At 44.5% G+C, this 20,584-nt stretch overlaps 1 protein-coding gene across 1 annotated transcript in view; it reads right to left on the bottom strand.

Moving 5' to 3' along the window:
* Positions 1-20,584, bottom strand: part of ENTPD5 (ectonucleoside triphosphate diphosphohydrolase 5 (inactive)) — a 326,640-nt gene that overhangs the window by 153,855 nt on the left and 152,201 nt on the right. Inside the window, exon 8 of the mRNA XM_069208509.1 lies at positions 16,745-16,824. Within this exon, the coding sequence (XP_069064610.1) occupies positions 16,745-16,824 (80 nt within the window). The remainder of the gene's footprint in view (positions 1-16,744; positions 16,825-20,584) is intronic.

Below are 20,584 nucleotides of genomic sequence, written 5' to 3'. Positions count from 1 at the left end.
AGGTGTTTGGGGTGAATAGGGATATGAAAGTACGCATCTTGTAGATCTAGGGTGTTCATATAATCGTTGGGATTCAAGAGTTTGAGAACATCTGAAAGATTGATCACACGTAAAGATTGTTCCTTTGGGAATTTGTTTAGTTTCTGTAAGTCTGGTATGGGTCTCCATTCCCCTGATTTCTTCTTGATTAGGAAAAACGGGAATGGAAACCCATTCCCTTCTGTGATGGAGGAACTCTTTCTATTGCTCCTTTCTCTAGCATGATGCAGGCTTCCTGATGTAGTGAGTGAAGATGAGGTGGGTGTGCGCCTGATGGCGGAGTTGTTGGTAGTCGCTGGATGAGCTCCAGAGTATGTCCGTGGGTAATAAGGTTTAGAACCCACTTGTCAGATGTTATGCTTCGCCAATGGTGATGGTAGTTGGAGACATTTGCACCCAGGTTCAATTTGGAAGTGGTGACAGCCGACACTCGATACAGGTCACTTTGCTCTGATGGAGCCCTTCCTGTGACAGACCTGTTTTCTTCGAGGCCCTTGTTTGCGATAAGCAGCTGATGGTGGTTGCCTATATGTTTGGAGCTGGAACTAAGGCCTTTATTGTTGGAAAGTTGCTGAAACTTTTGATAATTATCTCTATATGAGGAGAGGCCCCTTCCTCTCGCTCCTCTGAAAGGAGCCTTTCTGAACTGGAAGGATTCCAATGACCGGGCTGTTTCAGTGTCCGCTTTTATTGTTTGTAGCCCTTCATCGCTGTGCTTCCCAAAAAGTGCTTATCTGTCGAACGCCATGTCTAGACTCTTTGTCTGGACTTCCGGTCTAAAAGAGGTACTTTTTAACCATCCTTGCCTTCGTAAGACTATGGTCCCTGCAAGCTGCCGGAATCTGGTTGAAACTATATCCATAGCGAAATCAATGATTTTGGAGGATGTTCTCTCTCCTTCTTGTAACAATTTCCTAGCCTCTGATCTTTTTTCTTCCTGAATGAGTTCTAGAAAGTTCCCAATATCCAACCATATTTGTCAGTCATAACGATCAAGGCTAACTAGAGCATTGGCTGCTCTTACTGTAATTGCAGACATTGTGGTGAACCTCTTCCCTTTGTTATCTAGGCACCTGCCTTCCTTATCAGGGGGTGCTGATATAGGAGTTGATAGATTTTTGGAGCGGTGTTGTGCTGCTTGAGTAATTACAGAATCTGCCTTCGGGTGACCCACTAAACGGGTTGGTGCATCATCAGGGGCCCTGTACTTCTTTTCTATACTTGGTAATACTGCAGGCTCTGCAGCTGGATTCTGCATAATTCTTACTTCTTCTTGCCAAATATAGTCAATTATCGGTATTGACCTTACTGATTTCCTTTGAGGTTCTTTAAAACCGTACAAGGAGCAGTCCGCCTTCTTCACTGACATAGGGAGATGAAATCTGTCAGCAGCTCTTTCCATGATTGAATGAAAGCTGCCAATATCCTTTGGCAGAGAGTCTCCTGAGTGGTAGGGTGGTGGCGATGGCGTTGGTAAGAGGTATTCATCCCACTCATTGTGAGACCTATTGTCCTGAATTTCTCCTTCCTCATGCTTATCACTAGATGGAGAAGGATCTTCTCTAGGAGGGGCAGCGATGTTATACACTGGTGAAATTCTTGGTGTAACCGGCGGAGGAAGATGTTCCGGAGTTGTTTGTGGGTGAGGAATTGGAGCAAAAACTTGACCTGACACTGTCTGGTGAGGTGCATCATGGTCCCTGGCTTGATAATCTTTTAACATATTCTTTAAATCTTGTAGTAACGTCAAAGGTACTTGCACCAAATCTTGAGGGTCTTGTGGTTGTTTGTGTGACTTACAACACTGGAATGGGAAATGGTTACCAGCGTATCTTGGTTCTCGATAGTAGGCAACATAAAATCATCATCATCCTAGTCTATATCCTGGGATCTTACATTCAGTTGCGAAGGACTATACGCTGTTCCGAATGGCATGTCGTCAGAATCATCTATATCTAAAAGGTGGCTAGGAGTATATGGAGACACCGTGCTGGGAGAGGTGTGCTCCGGTCTAATGATCTTTTTTGTTATCTTAACCCCTTAGCTGCTGGGCCTTTTCTCCCCCAGTGCTGAGCCCTTTTTTGGCTATTTGGGGTAGTTCGCGCTTAGGGCTTCATAACTTTTTGTCCACATAAGCTAACCACGCCAAATTTGCGTCCTTTTTTCCCAACATCCTAGGGATTCTAATGGTACCCAGAGTTTGTGGTTTACCCTGGAGGAGACCAAGAAAATAGCCAAAATACAGTGAAAATTTAGTTTTTTCCAAAAAAATTGAAAAAAAGGGCCGCCGAAGAAGGCTTGTGGTTTTTTCCCTGAAAATGCCATCAACAAAGGGTTTCTGGTGCTGAAATCACTATCTTCCCACCTTTCAGGAACGGGCAGACTTGAATCAGAAAACCACATTTTCCAACACAAATTTGGCATTTTACTGGGACATACCCCATTTTTACTATTTTTGGTGCTTTCAACCTCCTTCCAGTTAGTGACAGGAATGGGTGTGAAACCAATGCTGGATCCCGGAAAGCTAAACATTTCTGAAAACTAGACAAAATTCTGAATTCAGCAAGGGGTCATTTGTGTAGATCCTACAAGGTTTTCCTACAGAAAATAACAGCTGAAATAAAAAAATATTGAAATTGAGCTGAAAACAACAGCCATTTTTCTTTATGTTTTACTCTGTAACTTTTTCCTGCGATGTCAGATTTCTGAAAGCAATATACCGTTTTGTCTGCTGGACTCTTCTGGTTGCGGGGATATAAAGGGCTTATAGGTTCATCAAGAACCCTAGGTACCCAGAGCCAATAAATGAGGTGCACCCTGCAGTTGGTTTTCATTCTATACTGGGTATACAGCAATTCATTTGCTGAAATATGAGGAGTGAAAAAGAGGTATCAAGAAAACCTTTGCATTTCCAAAATGGGATCAAGATAAGGTTTTGAGGAGCAGTGGTTATTTGCACATCTTTGAATTCCGAGGTGCCCATACTAGCATGTGAATTGCAGGGCATTTCTCAAATAGACGTCTTTTTTACACACTCTCTTATATTTGGAAGGAAAAAATGTAGAGAAAGATAAGGGGCAATAACACTTGTTTTGCTATTCTATGTTCCCCCAAGTCTCCCGATAAAAATGATACCTCACTTGTGTGGGTAGGCCTAGCGCCCGCGACAGGAAATGCCCCAAAACACAACGTGGACACATCCCATTTTTTTACAAAATACAGAGCTGTTTTTTTGCAAAGTGCCTACCTGTAGATTATGGCCTCTAGCTCAGCCGGCACATAGGGAAACCTACCAAACCTGTACATTTTTGAAAACTAGAGACCTAGGGGAATCCAAGATGGGGTGACTCGCGGGGTTCTGACCAGGTTCTGTTACCCAGAATCCTTTGCAAACCTCAAAAAGTGGCTAAAAAAACAAGTTTTCCTCACATTTCGGTGACAGAAAGTTCTGGAATCTGAGAGGAGCCTCAAATTTCCTTCCACCCAGCGTCCCCCCAAGTCTCCCGATAAAAATGATACCTCACTTGTGTGGGTAGGCCTAGCGCCCGCGACAGGAAATGCCCCAAAACACAACGTGGACACATCACAGAAAACAGAGCTGTTTTTTGCAAAGTGCCTACCTGTAGATTTTGGCCTCTAGCTCAGCCGGCACCTAGGGAAACCTACCAAACCTGTACATTTTTGAAAACTAGAGACCTAGGGGAATCCAAGATGGGGTGACTCGCGGGGCTCTGACCAGGTTCTGTTACCCAGAATCCTTTGCAAACCTCAAAAAGTGGCTAAAAAAACACGTTTTCCTCACATTTCGGTGACAGAAAGTTCTGGAATCGGAGAGGAGCCTCAAATTTCCTTCCACCCAGCGTCCCCCCAAGTCTCCTGATAAAAATGATACCTCACTTGTGTGGGTAGGCCTAGCGCCCGCGACAGGAAATGCCCCAAAACACAACGTGGACACATCACAGAAAACAGAGCTGTTTTTTGCAAAGTGCCTACCTGTAGATTTTGGCCTCTAGCTCAGCCGGCACCTAGGGAAACCTACCAAACCTGTACATTTTTGAAAACTAGAGACCTAGGGGAATCCAAGATGGGGTGACTCGCGGGGCTCTGACCAGGTTCTGTTACCCAGAATCCTTTGCAAACCTCAAAAAGTGGCTAAAAAAACAAGTTTTCCTCACATTTCAGTGACAGAAAGTTCTGGAATCGGAGAGGAGCCTCAAATTTCCTTCCACCCAGTGTTCCCCCAAGCCTCCCGATAAAAATGATACCTCACTTGTGTGGTTAGGCCTGGTGCCTGCGACAGGAATAGATCACACAACGGTCAATGTTGGTCCTTACGTGAGGCAGCTGTTGACCCTGGGGTGATCCATTCCTGACACAGACACTAGGTGTAGGCACTCAAGTGGGGTATTGTTTTTATCAGGACAGGTGAGGAGTCACTGGGTGGTAGGAATATTGTGGATCCCAGCATATTCCTGTAGTTTGTGTGACAGAAATGCGAGAAAAATTGAGTTTTTTTTCAACATTTCAGCTTTGCAGGGTATTCTGGGTAAGAAAACTTTGGGGAAGCCACACAAGTCACACCTCTGTGGACTCCCCCGAATGAAAATGTCACTTACCCAGTGTACATCTGTTCGTGGCATTAGTCGCTGCAGATTCACATGTGTGGCACAGTCCGCTGCCTGGTGTTGGGCTCGGAGTATTACAAGTTGTTTTTCTTCGAAGAAGTCTTTTTGGTCACGGGTCCGAAGGACTCCTCCCTCTTTGGCTCCATTGCGCATGGGCGTCGACTCCATCTTAGATTGTTTTCCCCGCAGAGGGTGAGGATGGAGTTGTTTGGTATAAATAGTGCCCATGCAATGGAGTGAATATGTATGTACGTTAAGAGTTTCTAATAATTATTTACAAATGTTCAGATGTTTAAGATTTATGATCTACTTCTAAACGGCTACAGGCTTCCCGGGGAGGTGGGAGGGTACATGTGAATCTGCAGCGACTAATGCCACGAACAGATGTACACTGGGTAAGTGACATTTTCAGTTCGATGGCATATGTTGCTGCAGATACACATGTGTGGCATAGATTATAAAGCAGTTACCTCCCCTAAAAGCGGTGGTTTAGCCTGTAGGAGTTGAAGTAGTTTGGAATAATGTTCTTAGTACAGCTTGGCCCACTGTAGCTTGTTGTGCATTTAGTACGTCTACACAGTAGTGTTTAGTAAACGTGTGAGGCGTAGACCAGGTTGCAGCCTTACATATTTCGCTCATAGGAATGTTTCCTAGAAAGGCCATTGTAGCACCTTTCTTTCTGGTTGAGTGTGCCTTTGGTGTAATAGGCAATTCTCTTTTGGCTTTAAGATAGCATGTTTGAATGCATCTGACTATCCATCTAGCAATGCCTTGTTTAGAGATTGGATTTCCTATGTGTGGTTTTTGAAAAGCTATGAACAGTTGTTTTGTTTTTCTGATTAGCTTTGTTCTGTCAATGTAATACATTAGTGCTCTTTTGACGTCTAATGTATGTAGTGCCCTTTCAGCCACAGAATTTGGTTGTGGGAAGAACACTGGCAATTCTACTGTTTGATTTAAATGGAATGGTGAGATTACTTTTGGCAGAAATTTTGGATTTGTTCTTAGAACTATTTTATTGTTGTGTATTTGAATAAATGGTTCTTGTATGGTAAATGCCTGTATTTCACTTACTCTTCTGAGGGATGTGATTGCAATGAGAAATGCGACCTTCCAGGTTAGATATTGCATTTCACAGGAATGCATGGGTTCGAAAGGTGGACCCATGAGTCTTGTTAAGACGATGTTAAGATTCCATGAAGGAACTGGTGGTGTTCTTGGTGGTATAATTCTTTTTAGCCCTTCCATGAATGCTTTAATAACTGGTATTCTAAATAGAGACGATGAATGAGTAGTTTGTAGGTAAGCAGATATTGCTGCGAGGTGTATTTTTATAGATGAAAAAGCGAGATTTGCTTTTTGCAAATGTAGTAAGTATCCTACTATGTCTTTAGTAGAGGCATGTAATGGTTGTATTTGATTGGAATGGCAGTAGTAAACAAATCTTTTCCACTTAGATGCATAGCAGTGTCTAGTGGAAGGTTTTCTAGCTTGTTTTATGACCTCCATGCATTCTTGTGTGAGGTCTAAGTGTCCGAATTCTAGGACTTCAGGAGCCAAATTGCCAGATTCAATGATGCTGGGTTTGGATGCCTGATCTGTTGTTTGTGTTGTGTTAACAGATCTGGCCTGTTGGGTAGTTTGACATGCGGTACTAGTGAAAGGTCTAGTAGAGTTGTATACCAAGGTTGTCTTGCCCATGTGGGTGCTATTAGTATGAGTTTGAGTTGGTTTTGACTCAACTTGTTTACTAGATATGGAAGGAGAGGGAGAGGGGGAAAAGCGTACGCAAATATCCCTGACCAACTCATCCATAGAGCATTGCCTTGTGATTCGCGGTGTGGGTACCTGGATGCGAAGTTTTGGCATTTTGAGTTTTCTTTTGTTGCGAACAAATCTATTTGGGGTGTTCCCCAAATTTGAAAGTACTTGTTCAGAACTTGGGGGTGAATTTCCCAGTCGTGGACTTGTTGGTGGTCTCGCGAAAGGTTGTCTGCTAGTTGGTTTTGTAATCCTGGAATAAATTGTGCTATTAGGCGAATGTTGTTGTGAATCGCCCACTGCCAAATTCTTTGTGTTAGGAGGCACAATTGTGTTGAGTGTGTTCCTCCTTGTTTGTTTAAATAATACATTGTTGTCATGTTGTCTGTTTTGACAAGAATGTATTTGTGTGTTATTATGGGTTGGAAGGCTTTTAACGCTAGAAATACTGCTAACAGTTCTAGGTAATTGATATGAAATTTTGTTTCGTGTATATCCCATTGTCCTTGAATGCTGTGGTGATTGAGGTGTGCTCCCCACCCTGTCATGGAAGCGTCTGTTGTTATAACGTATTGAGGCACTGGGTCCTGAAATGTCCGCCCTTTGTTTAAATTTTTGCTGTTCCACCATAGAAGCGAGAGGTATGTTTGGCGGTTTACCAACACCAGATTTTGAAGTTGACCCTGTGCCTGTGACCATTGTGATGCTAGACACTGTTGTAAGGGTCGCATGTGTAGTCTTGCGTTTGGGACAATGGCTATGCATGATGACATCATGCCTAGAAGTTTTAGCACATGTTTTGCTTGTATCTTTTGGTTTGGAAACATAGCACTTATTACCTTGTGAATGCCTGCACTCTTTGTGGACTTGGAGTGGCAATTCCTTTTGATGTGTTGATGGTTGCTCCTAGATATTGTTGTGTTTGACACGGTTCTAGGTGTGATTTTGTATAGTTGATGGAAAACCCCAGTTTGTGAAGGGTTTGTATGACAAATGTGGTGTCGTTTGCGCATTTTTTTACTGTGTTGGTCTTGATTAGCCAATCGTCTAGGTAAGGGAACACATGTATCTGTTGTCTCCTGATGTGTGCTGCTACTACTGCTAGACATTTTGTGAACACTCTTGGTGCAGTTGTTATTCCGAATGGCAACACCTTGAATTGGTAATGTATTCCTTTGAATACGAACCGTAGGTACTTTCTGTGAGAAGGGTGTATTGGTATATGAAAGTACGCATCCTTTAGGTCTAATGTGGTCATGTAATATTGCTGTTTGAGCAGTGGAATGATGTCTTGTAGTGTGACCATGTGAAAATGGTCCGATATGATGTAGGTATTTAGTGTCCTGAGATCTAATATTGGTCTTAATGTTTTGTCTTTTTTTGGAATTAGAAAGTACAGGGAGTAAACTCCTGTGTTTTTTTGTTTTACTGGTACTAACTCTATTGCATCCTTTTGCAGTAGTGCTTGAACTTCTAGTCCTAAAAGTTCTAAATGTTGTGGTGACATTTTGCGTGTTTTGGGGGGGATGTTTGGTGGGAAGTTGTGGAATTCTATGCAATAGCCATGTTGGATTATTGCTAATACCCAATTGTCTGTTGTAATCTGTTGCCAAGATTGGTAGAATTGGCTTAGTCTTCCCCCCACTGGTGTTGAGTGAAGGGGTTGCGTGACTTGAAAGTCACTGTTTAGGTGGAGGTGTTTTTGGAGTCTGGAATCTTCCCCTACTCCTTGGGAATTGACCCCCCCGATATCCCCTGAAACCTCCCCTTTGGAAGGAACCCTGATATGGTGTGGTTCTTGTTTGTTGGCTGGTGGTGTCTGTGGGTTGGCCACGAAACCCCCCTCTAAATGGAGTTTTTCCTGAAAGAGCCTCTGCTCTGCGGGGAGTAGAGTGCGCCCATGGCCTTGGCCGTGTCTGTGTCCTTTTTAAGTTTTTCAATGGCTGTGTCCACTTCAGAGCCAAAAAGTTGTTTCTCGTTGAAGGGCATATTAAGGACAGCCTGCTGGATTTCAGGTTTGAAGCCTGAAGTGCGTAGCCAAGCGTGTCTCCTTATGGTGACAGCAGTGTTGACTGTTCTCGCTGCAGTATCGGCTGCGTCTAGTGAAGAGCGGATTTGATTGTTTGAGATCGTTTGTCCCTCTTCCACTATTTGCTGCGCCCTTTTTTGGTATTCCTGGGGAAGATGGTCTACGAGAAGTTGCATCTCGTCCCAGTGTGCTCGGTCATATCTGGCCAGCAGCGCTTGTGAATTTGCGATGCGCCACTGGTTGGCTGCCTGTGATGCTACTCTTTTCCCTGCCGCATCAAATTTTCGGCTTTCTTTGTCCGGAGGTGGGGCGTCGCCAGATGTATGTGAATTTGCTCTCTTGCGAGCTGCCCCTACTACCACGGAGTCAGGTGGTAACTGCGAAGTAATAAACGCTGGGTCTGTGGGTGGTGGTTTGTATTTCTTATCCACCCTTGGGGTGATGGCTCTTGATTTTACGGGCTCTTCAAAAATTTGTTTTGCGTGCCGTAACATCCCTGGTAGCATTGGGAGACATTGATATTGGCTGTGTGTAGCCGAGAGGGTGTTAAATAAAAAATCATCCTCTATAGGATCGGAATGCAGTTGGACATTGTGGAATTCTGCTGCCCTAGCCACCAGTTGCGAGTATGAGGTACTGTCCTCTGGCGGTGACGGCTTTGTGGGGTATGACTCGGGATCATTGTCCGGCACTGGGGTGTCATACAGGTCCCAAGCGTCTTGATCCTGATCGTCATGACTTATGGTAGTTTGCGCTGGTGAGTGCATTTGTGGCGGTGTTTGTGCCGGCGATGCCTGTGGTGGAGAGGGCGGAGGCGTGACTTTTTTAACCACTTTGGCTTGTGGTTGTGCGTCATCCTTTGGAAGTTCGATCCTTCTTTTCCTCATGATTGGGGGAAGGGTTGATATTTTCCCTGTGTCGTGCTGGATGTACAGTCTCTTTTGTGTGTAGTCCGATTCTACACTTTGGAGCTCTTGTCCAAATCTGTGCATTTGGCCACTTATTCCTTGTTCCTCTGAGTAGGATGAAGGTGTGGTATTTTTCGGCGCCGAGAGAGAATCTTTTTTCGGTTTCGGCACCGACAGAATTTTTGTTCCTTTCGGCATGGATTCTCGGTGCCGATGTTTTTCGGTGCCGGTATCTTGTTTTTGTCTCTCGGAGCCGCTTTCTCGGCTCCGAGGTTGCTCCATGGCGGTCCCTCGACCGGAGTCGGGTGTTTTCGCTATGGGCGTGCCCTTTTTCGGCGCCTTCGACGGGTCGCCTGTTTTATGGGTCGAGCCATGGCCTGTTGGCAGTGGCGTCCCCTGGGCTTTCGGTTTGTCGATGGATTTACTTTTCGACGTCTTACTCACGGTTTGTTGCTGTTGTTCGACGTCGGAGTCTCCGGATTCTGATTCCGGAACCGAGAATGTTTCCTCTTCCTCGTCGAAACGTTGTTTTGTCGACGTGGACGCCATTTGTTGACGCCTGGCTCTTCGGTCCCGGAGTGTTTTTCTGGACCGGAAGGCTCGACAGGCTTCACAGGTATCCTCCTTGTGCTCGGGGGACAAGCACAAGTTACAGACCAAGTGCTGATCTGTATAAGGATACTTACTGTGACATTTTGGGCAGAAACGAAACGGGGTCCGTTCCATCGGCTTCGATGTCGCACGCGGTCGGGCCGACCAGGCCCCGATGGGGGATCGAAACTACCCCAAAGTCTTCCGATGATCGGTGTCGATGTACCTAACTATCCCGATACCGAACGGAACAATACCGACGCTTTCTTCCGAGATTCTGACTAACTTTCCGAACCGAAACACGGAGCGAAAAGGAATACGTCCGAACCCGACAGCGGAAAAAAACAATCTAAGATGGAGTCGACACCCATGCGCAATGGAGCCAAAGAGGGAGGAGTCCTTCGGTCCCGTGACCAAAAAGACTTCTTCGAAGAAAAACAACTTGTAATACTCCGAGCCCAACACCAGGCAGCGGACTGTGCCACACATGTGTATCTGCAGCAACATATGCCATCGAACTGTCTAGTTTCCAGAAATGTTTGGGTTTAGTGTGTTTCTCTATATGGCCGTCGAATCCAGGACCAAAAACACAGGTGCCTGCCTTACAAAACCAGTTTGTTTTGCCATGGATAATTTTGATGTCTCCACAATATGATTTGGGTGGTGGAATTTGGGGCTGAACTAAATTGGGGAGCTCCCAAGAGAGCACTCTCTCTCTGCTTGCCGCCGCATTCACCTGCTCTCTGGGTTGGCCTAACCCACTATTACCCAGTTGCACAAACAGCTTACGAAGGGACAGCAGGACTGTCCTCATCACCTCCCTCATAATGTACTGGAAGAGGAGTTATCGAATGGGACTCCTCTGACTGAAAAATCACTCCCAGAGTCTGCGCCATTGTCCTGTCCCTCAGATGCTGTCTCAGTATCTGATGTCTCAGTCTCTGATCCTATGTCAGAGCGGTCCTCTATAACCCGAGTGCAGGCAGCAGTCATCCATCAAGATGCCATCTCTGCTATTGGCTAAACTGTTGCTCTAAAACACTAGCCTACGTAGACAGTCACAAAATCGATGGTGTGTGAGATACGTGCAACAGTAGAGGCCACCTTACCTGCGCTTCTTCCCTCAATCAGCACGTACTTTCAAGACACTCAAAAAACACCTTGTCACATACCATTCGTCACAGTCTTTAGCACCTCCTGCGCCCAGTCCAACAATCATTATTGGTGCTCCCACTCCCTCCTCCTCGGATTCCCTCATTACCACCCAGCAAAAGTGCCCTTCATCTCTCCATAGACTTTGCTAATGTACTCAGCTATTTACATAAAATACAGATTTGCTCTTTGCAGTAGGCATATAAACCTTCTGCGCTTCTTTATGGCACTAAAACTGCCACTAGACAAGTCGGACCCTTTTCCCCCCAGGGAAACCACACACATATTGACAAAAGTGATATATATATGACAGCCAATCACCTGAAACTCAACTCAAGCAAAACCGAAATAATCCTCTTTGGCCCACACAAAAACACCTGGGACCCCTCATGGTGGCCCACCACGCTAGGCCCTGCACCCACCCCCGCCAACCACGCACGCAACCTCAGCATCATCCTAGACTCCTCCCTCTCGATGACCCAACAAATCAACGCTCTCACCTCCTCATGCTTCAACACACTCCGTATACTGAAAAACATTCAAATGGATCCCCACAGAGACCAGAAAAACTGTCACTCACGCACACATCAGCAGCAGGCTTGATTACGGAAACGCCCTCTATGCCGGCACCACTCTAAAACTCAAGCGCAAACTACACGCATCTAGAACTCAGCAGCACGACTCATCCTCGACCTCCGCCGACACGAACACATCTCTCCACACCTCAAATCCCTCCACTGGCTCCCCATTGACAAAAGGATCACCTTCAAGATCCTCATCCTCGCACACAAATCACTCCACAACACAGGCCCTGCCTACCTCAACGAGAGTCACCTTCCACACCCCCACACGAAACGTCCGCTCAGCTGACCTCTCTCTCGCCTCTGTCCCCCGCATCAAACACACCACCACCGGGGGCAGATCCTTCTCCTACCTTGCACCCAAAACCTGGAACGCCCTCACAACCCACCTTAGCAAGACCCAAAACCTACTTCTTTTCAGGAAGGGCCTCAAAACCTGGCTTTTCGAACAGTGAACCTCCCAGCCCCTTTCCCTCCCCCCGCCCGCCCCCAAGCACCTTGAGACCCTCACAGGTGAGTAGCACACTTTATAAATCTCTTTGGTATATATAGATCTACCTCTATATATATATATATATATATATATCTATGTACATAGATATATCTATAGATATATCCATGTACATAGATATATCTATCTACATAGATATATAAATATAGATCTATATATAGATCTATTTTTTTTAGTTGTTGTATGGTTTCCTTGGGGGCCAAAATGGCCCCCAGGGAAACCCTACAACATCTAAAAAAAAAAATTGCCCCCACAGGGGGTCACCCTGCCCACGGGCGACCCCCTGTCATTTTATTTATTTTTTATTTTTATGAAAAAAAACCAATCCCCTGGGGGCACCTACCTTTTTTTTTTAAATGAATTATGCCCCCGGGGGGGGCGGCCCGTTTTCCGAGGGGGCCGCCCCCCCAAAGTGAAATCCCTGGCGTCTAGTGGTGTTTCCTGGCCCCCGATCGCAGCTGTGCTGCGATCGGGGGCCAGGAAACACTTTGAGAAGGCCTTGTAAGAAAGGGGAGAGTCTCCCCTTTCTTACGAGGCCTTTTCAAAGTGTTTCCTGGCCCCCCGATCGCAGCTGTGCTGCGATCGGGGGCCAGGAAACACTTTCAGGAAGGCCTCGTAAGAAAGGGGAGACACTCCCCTTTCTTACAAGGCCTTCCCGAACGTGGGAAAGGCCGTTTTCCCCATCAAAGCAGGAAGCGGCCGCAAGGCTGCTTCCTGCTTTGATGGGGAAAACACCTTTGCAACGTCAGCGCGCCGCGAGGCGCGCTGACGTCACAAAGGGGCGGGTGGGTGGGCGGGGGGGGGGGGGAGACACGGAAGCTTCCGTGTCTCCCGGGGGGGGTTTAAAAAAAATAATAAATCCTCGGGTGCGACGCACCCGAGGATTTATTGATACCCTTCCTGGTGTCGGCCACTGGTCGTGACCCGCACCAGGGAGGGTGTGTGGGGCAACGAAGAGGTTAATCACTGGTGACGGTGTCGTTGACAATGCTGTTGACAGTGGTGGTAATGTTGTAGGTGGGACCATCGTAGATGAGGATGTCGGTGCCGTCGACGATGGGGTCGTAGACTGTAAGGATGTAGACGGCGAAGTCATCGACGATGGAGTCGCAGACAGTAGGACTGTCATCGGTTGCATCGTCGACGGTGGTCTTGATGTCAATAGAGACCTTTTCTCAGATGGTGTCATCATCGGCAGTAATGTTTGTGACGTAGCTGGGACCGTAGTTGAGGAGATCTTCATTGACGGGATAGGTGTCAGTGCAAACGTCAACTGTGCCGTCGCTGTCGACGACACCATTGTGGATGTCATTGTACTTGTTCTGGTCGTCGTTGATGTTACCGTCGACGGAGTTCCCATTGATGTGAACTTCAAAGGTGGTTTTGTCGTTGATGGTCCTGAAGCCAATTTTGAAGAGGTAGGAGACTTTCTGAATGGAGTGGAAGGATGGGATCTACTCTGACTAGCCTTGTGTCTTTGTTTTCCGTCCTCATGAGATGCTCCCTTGGTAGTCTCATGATGAGACTTTTTTAAGGCCTTTTTTGAAGATTCAGGTTGTCCCTCAGAGAATATTTTCCTCTTTGATGGGTTTTTGTGAGGAACAGCAGAAGAGTCAGAGTCCTCTTCTGAGGCGAGTGTTACAGATGGCTGAGATTTTTGTACCCTCTCGATCTTTGAGAGTTTTAGATGATAATTTGTGGCAAATTTTACAGTTCTTCACTTTATGGTGAGAATGAAGGCATTATATAGGATCATCAACATGTAGCCTCTTTTTCCCGCAATAAGAAAAGGATTAAAATAATCCTTTTTTAGGTGTATCGCCCAAATCCAAATTGAATTAGTAGTTGAAATACCTGAAGTATGAAGAAAACTGGGCAGAGCCCAGGGACACTCTCTCTTACACGACGTGCAGTAGAAAATCTGAGGGACTCTGCCTCTCTTGGGAGGGTTCTAGAAGGTGCTGTCGCCGGATTGGTCATAAGTCAAGTTTGGTCCTTTTTAAAAAAAAAAAAGGACAGATTTTTTATTAAAGGGACTGTTCATTGCCATTAGGGTCTATGGTAATGATATATACGGCTATGTTGATTACCGTGGGACTCCCACTTCGACAGCAGGGGTGATTCAAACATGTGAACCTATGAAAGATCCAATACTGGAGAAACTTAGCACTACCCTCTAATAAGCCTAACTGCTCACCCACACTACCACAAAATAGAGCATTAGTCATATCTACTTTTGCCTCTGCAATACCAACTGGGGATCCACTGGACTCTCTGCATAGTATACTTCATTTTAGTGCACTATATAGAGAGCCAGCTTCCTACAAGGCTTAGCTACCAAACTCTAGAGCAAAATAATTTCTTACTATAGGCCAGATTCATTTATTTTGTGGGTCTAGTGGTTCAGAGGACTAAATCATCCACTGCAGTGATCGAATCTCAGTGGGTTCACTATGCCCTTTATCCTTCACACATCAATAAAATGAGTTCCAGTGAGTTAGGTAACAATAAAAATCCTTTCCTGTCAATAGTGCCAAGAAACCTCTTTAAGTTCGAATTCCCACTATACAAATAAGGTATGCTATTATGATTAACTTTATCTCTGCAGCAGTAGGCTGGCTTGGATATTAGATTTGTTTTGATATTTATTGGCTTGTAGCCCGTTGTAGTTTTTAGGCCTATAATATTAAAAGATTTGGTTATGTGATCTGGAGCACCGAAGCTCAGCTACCAGACTGCAGTTCCTAAGTTATTTATCATGGGCCTATTCCCTCTGTAACCAACAAAACATGTGTGCCATCTAGGAGTGTAAGTCAGTAACTCAATAAGGAGCTAAACTCAGTTATTAGAGTTGACTGGGAACTTTGATTTTGTAGCCTAAGCCTTCTGAAGACCACTGTGATGGGTCATTGTGGTTCACCCAGAAGCACTGATGCAAAGCCCAAGGGTTGTTACAGGTACAATAGTGGGCATGAGGGTAATTGGTCCTACCAGGGGCCTGGGAGCATCAGCTGAGATGGAGATAGTACAACCAAAGTGCATCCACTGTTCACACAGTGGTGGGTCAACAGGGTCCACCCAGACAAGGATATGGTGCAATCCAAGGAGACTCACTGACACCGCAGCAGTGGGTATATGAGGTGCACACCAAAGTAGAGAAGGCACAACCCAAGATGATGCAGAGCCAGCACAGCAGTCTAGTGAGACCACACAGAAAAAATGATGTCCAGGAGGATCAGAAAACACCACAGCAGTAAGCCTATCACTTGGCTTGTCAATCAAGAGGTCTATGGTGGAGGCGATAAAGGCGTACGATGTTTACTCACCCCTTGAACCTATAACGTTTCGTGTACCACATTGCATCCCAAAATGGAAACTTTAGTAGCTAGTCACCATTTTAAACATGTATATCTCAAAACATGTATTTACTTAACAGCATGGGAAATATAAAAGAGAACAGAATCATATTCATACCATTTCATTTCAGATTTCCTGGGTCTTCATCCACTCCTTTCCAAGAAATCTATCCCTTCCCTCACAGCGTTAGTGCTACTCTTCCCCAAGGCTCTTTTCCCCATTGTCCATGACAATTGAGACAATACCCTATAAGCACTGTTGATCTCCGTCCTTACACACATGCCTGGATCTTACTAACGGCTCCCGACTCCATTTCAAGAGTATTTTTACCCTTTCACATAATAGTATTCCTGTGCATCTTCAAGGCTCCCTTAATCCATAACCACTCACAATCTCCATGTGCAACTTTGGTAATCATTTCACCTGTGAGAATCCCTGCTATGTACCACCTTTCTATGATATTCTTGATCTGTCAGTATGATGTTCCGGCTCTTCTCATCCATAACACTGTATTAGAAAAAAGTCGGCTCACCCTCTCTGCAGAATATCTGCTCCCTTACTGCCTCTGTGTCCTCATTGCTGCATGTTCATGACATGCCTGCCCAACTACCATCACACAAGGCATTGCCACTCTCCTCCTTGATCCGACTCCTGATATTATTCACACCATCACATTTCTTTTTCCACAGTATCCATTTTTACTTTCCTCGTGTAACTCAATCTCTGCTCCCCATGGTACCATCCTTTTCCACAATATTCTTTTCACCACTCCCTAAGGTATCATCCTCACTCTAACTTCAACATTTTCAATCTAACCCCAATATTCCTGCCCTCACTACACACATTATCTCTAGACATTCCTGTCAACCATATTCCCACTCCCTCTCCCTTTGGTATCCCTATCCACCCCAACCACATTATCATAGTCTCCCCTCACCAAAGTCACACTGCCTGACAGTATTACCACACTCCTTTCTACAAAATGATGGGGCATTTCTTTCTGGGTTTCCCCATCCTCTCTCAAAACAGTAACCACATCTCAGTCGCTCTACCATCCCGGACTCTCTCCTCATTGTATCCATGCTCCCTTCACCATAGTCAACATATCCCTTACCACACAGCATTTGTATGCCTTTTACTCTCCAATAACATAGTAAGCTTGGCCATTTATACCTTAACCCTGCTCTCACCTGTGCGTGTACAAACTGTAAGTGCTTTCAAACATCTCAAAAGATGTGAGGAAATCCTGAGGTGCTTGTTCCACAGTCTCCTGAAGTAAAGAGCAGAAAAGAGGAAATAGGTGAGACGGTAAATGAGAGTCCACTGTGACATAAATGTGCATAGGGCCGGAGGCCAAGTTAACAGAAATTTGCAAGTTTTTTAAAAGTATACTCAAAAGGCACACAGGATGGAGACATACACATTTACACACTTTCTTTTGCTAACACACCACCACAGACAGGATGAAGAAACAGTGCTTGTGTACTGGGCTCCCACAATACCGGCAATACTGATGTGTAAGTACCTGCAAATCCCTTTCTGTCCTGTAACTCTGGTACTCATCTGCCGACCAAGAGCATCTAATAAGTTCCTTTTGTTGTAAATGGGTGTCCCTTAAACACAAATACCTCACACACATGCAATTCAGTTGCAACAAATTATGTCTCACATCATGCAACCACAATTATGAACAAGATATATCAACAAAAACACTCCATATATCGCCAGACCAAGGACTGTCACTGCTTCTGACAATGTGTCCTTTTATATCTTTGCTTTAGTTAGTGGTCTAGATGATAATTTGTTTCTGTACTGAACTACTAACACTGGCACTCAAAAAGGGGATACACTGGGTGTGACTATTGAACAGCTTGCTTTGTTTCAGTTTAACAGCATTAAATAGAAGGCTTATAACTGACCAAATAATTGGGAACACCCATGTATCAGTCTATGGAGAGGTGTTTCCATATTACACCTTACCTGGTTGCCAAAGAACCATATGCTCACTATCAATTGCAAAGGCAAAAGCGACCACTCCTTTCAGTCATTTAAAATTAACTATTTCGTAAATCTGAGTATTTCCAGTACTCAGCCAGGACAAGACATTAGTGTGTGCCAACTAAAATAATAAAATTATCTCAAAAAGTTAATCACAGCGTAAAGTACTAGAAAAGGTGGTAATTTAGCATTAAATCAGCCTCAAAGAATAAACAAGACAGATTAGACACAAACTCTGTGGTAGAAAGTTAAACTGAAGAAAATTGAAGGGTTGGAATGTTCACAAATGTATAGTTCATGCCTGAGTTGATGTTTTAAAAACATAAAATGAACAAAATAATGAATGAGAGAATCTTGACCCAGTGGAAGAAGCAAACATAGTAAGAAAACCACACAAGAACACAATCTGGTAGGCAAAGATTACGCATGCTGAGTAACAACAGTGGGCTAATCAAAATATGCAGCCCGAATGATTTCCACAGATTCTCGGTGTACATGAAGAACCTGGACAACCTCAAGAGCAATGCGGTTGGGAGTTACATTGCTCCAGATGAAAAGGGAAAAACGTCTTCATAAGCTTTATGATTCAAAACACAGGCCCATCCCCTTTTTGCCATTACACAATTTATCACACACTTAATAAACCTGGTTAAGGAATGTAAAATAAATAGGGCCCCTGGACTGACCAAGATTCCAGGGGCGGTCTTTATAGAGGACCCTGATTACTGTGCTAGACATCGCATTCAACTGGTCAATCACTGTTTCAACACTATCATAATTCAATCTTTCTGGAGGGTTTCTATATTTTATCAGGTTTTTAAAAAGTTTAGTCTCTTCAATCCATACAGTTACTGACTTATAGCACTGTGGCAAAATATTATGCAAAAGGGTTACTACTGGTGTAGTTGACAGACCGGGCCAAGGAAAAACAACTCCTGCCACAGAACCAGACAGGATTTCAATCAAGGGGTGATATAGTGTAATACAGAGCATACAGTCACATCCCTGGTTAGGTTATGTGCTAAGTACAATCAGCTCTTTAGCAATCTTTAGCGGCTGGGAACAACTAGGGTCAGTCACTGCCTTTTTTACATTTCAAGCCATAGATAAAAAGCATAAGGGATATTAATTGACAGGAAGTGCAAACAAGCATTTGCAATGCAATAGGTCTGACATATTTCCAACAAGTTAATTGTCACCTTTTGACAACAGCGCCCACTAGCAAAAACAAAAAAAACACGAGTGGAAACTGAGAAAAGACGACTTAACAAAATAAAAGAAAGTTATCTTTACAAATTAAAACTTTGGAATTTTATTTGTCCTGCAGGGCACATTTCTGCCACGGCACAAGCTTTCTGTTTGCGGGGCACTGGAAGTTAGAACAAAATAGTACCTCAATCATGTCGGGAGCAGCGGATGGGACCTAATTACAGTAAGTTGAAATCAATTAGTGCTGGATCCCTGGTCCACACAGAGGAACGGAAATGATGCCAGACATGCCTTGACGAATTATGAGGCTGTAAAGAAGAGTGCCATGCAAACCAACAAATCTGTAAATCAGTCTTGCTCCAACAGGAACAGTCTAGCCAGATCTGCCTGGCAAGATCCAGCCTGAACCGAAACACAAGCAGCACAAGCAACACAAGACTAGTTTCACCCTGATTTGGGCTTGTCAGTTAGGTGTAGCTTAGTTCCAGGGTCACAGTGAATACGGGACGCACACCCTTGCCTCTTAAGGCGTTACATGCCAATCAGGCTTAGCCAATTGCTCATATGCTTTTGAGGGGTAAGAGCACATTCACTGGGGCCTGGATAGCAGGGCCCACTGCACTACAGAGTCGAAAGACCAGCAGCATCAGTCCAACATTTGGAGGGATGAACATACAAAAAAAAAAGGCAATTTTCTACTACAACTCAACTCAACATATAACACAAATGGTGAAAATCAGAAGATGAAACAGAGAGAAGCACACTGCACCACTGTAACAGAGCATTTGAATGAACCATCAAAACCACAAAAAGACACCACCACTCCACATGCATAACTGAAGATGGCTGCCCTTCTAAAGAACTCCATAAAATTATCAGTGTCAAAACACAGAAACACCACAATCGCAAGACTTCTGTGACAAAATCCCTAATGAATTGATCTCAAAAATTAAAAAGATTGAAAATTACCTTAAGGAAAATGTAGTCAACACTCCAACAAAACATGACCGAACCACAATAGAGACCGTAATAATTATCAAGCAAGGCATACTTTCAGAAACCCTGTCACAAAAAGGTTTCCTCAATATTATCATTGCAGCCAGACCATCAGGATCACCTTCAGACCCAACACCACCAAAAACTTTAAAAGGTATTCTTCGCTCAACCTGTGCAGGGGAGGTTGCCAGAAGTCTACTCAACAAGTCTGTGGAGCTAAAAAAAAACTCCTACATTAGACCTTTCTCCTCAAAAAGAAGAGCCCATATCATATGAACCATTTGTAGGAAAAGGTTTTGAGAGCAGTGTTTGCTCAGCTCTCTAACTTTACGGAACATTAACGCTTAATGTTAAACAGTTCAGTTTCAGACCAGGCACAAAGAGGCACAGAGTCAGCCATAATAACCCACTGGGATGCTCTAAAACTCATAGTGGACAAGACAAGAATAGTTGCCTTATTGCTTCTGGATTTATCAGCTGCATTTGACACCGTCCACCACCAAAGACTCCAGGATCTTGGAATCTGTAAAGATGCTCTAAAATGGATTGCTTCTTATTTCACAGACAAAGTGCAGTCTACCTACCACCTTTCACATCACCTCTTCACATATAACACTATGGCATTCCTCAGGGGTCCATCGTGTCAACGCTATCATTCAACATCTACCTCACCCCCTTGCCAAATCTGATTTAATAATTCCACCTCATCTCTTACAACTTTGCAGATGACGCCCAAATCATTTTAGAAATGGATAGCTTCAAAGACCTCTACAATGCACAACTTAAAGACTGCCTCTGCGCCATAAACACATGGATGATGAATAAAC

The sequence above is a fragment of the Pleurodeles waltl genome, chromosome 9, assembly GCF_031143425.1.
Source record: "Pleurodeles waltl isolate 20211129_DDA chromosome 9, aPleWal1.hap1.20221129, whole genome shotgun sequence".
Classification (NCBI taxonomy): Eukaryota; Metazoa; Chordata; class Amphibia; order Caudata; family Salamandridae; genus Pleurodeles; species Pleurodeles waltl.
The sequence above is the reverse complement of the archived record's forward strand: the minus strand, read 5'-3'. Positions and strand labels throughout refer to the sequence as shown.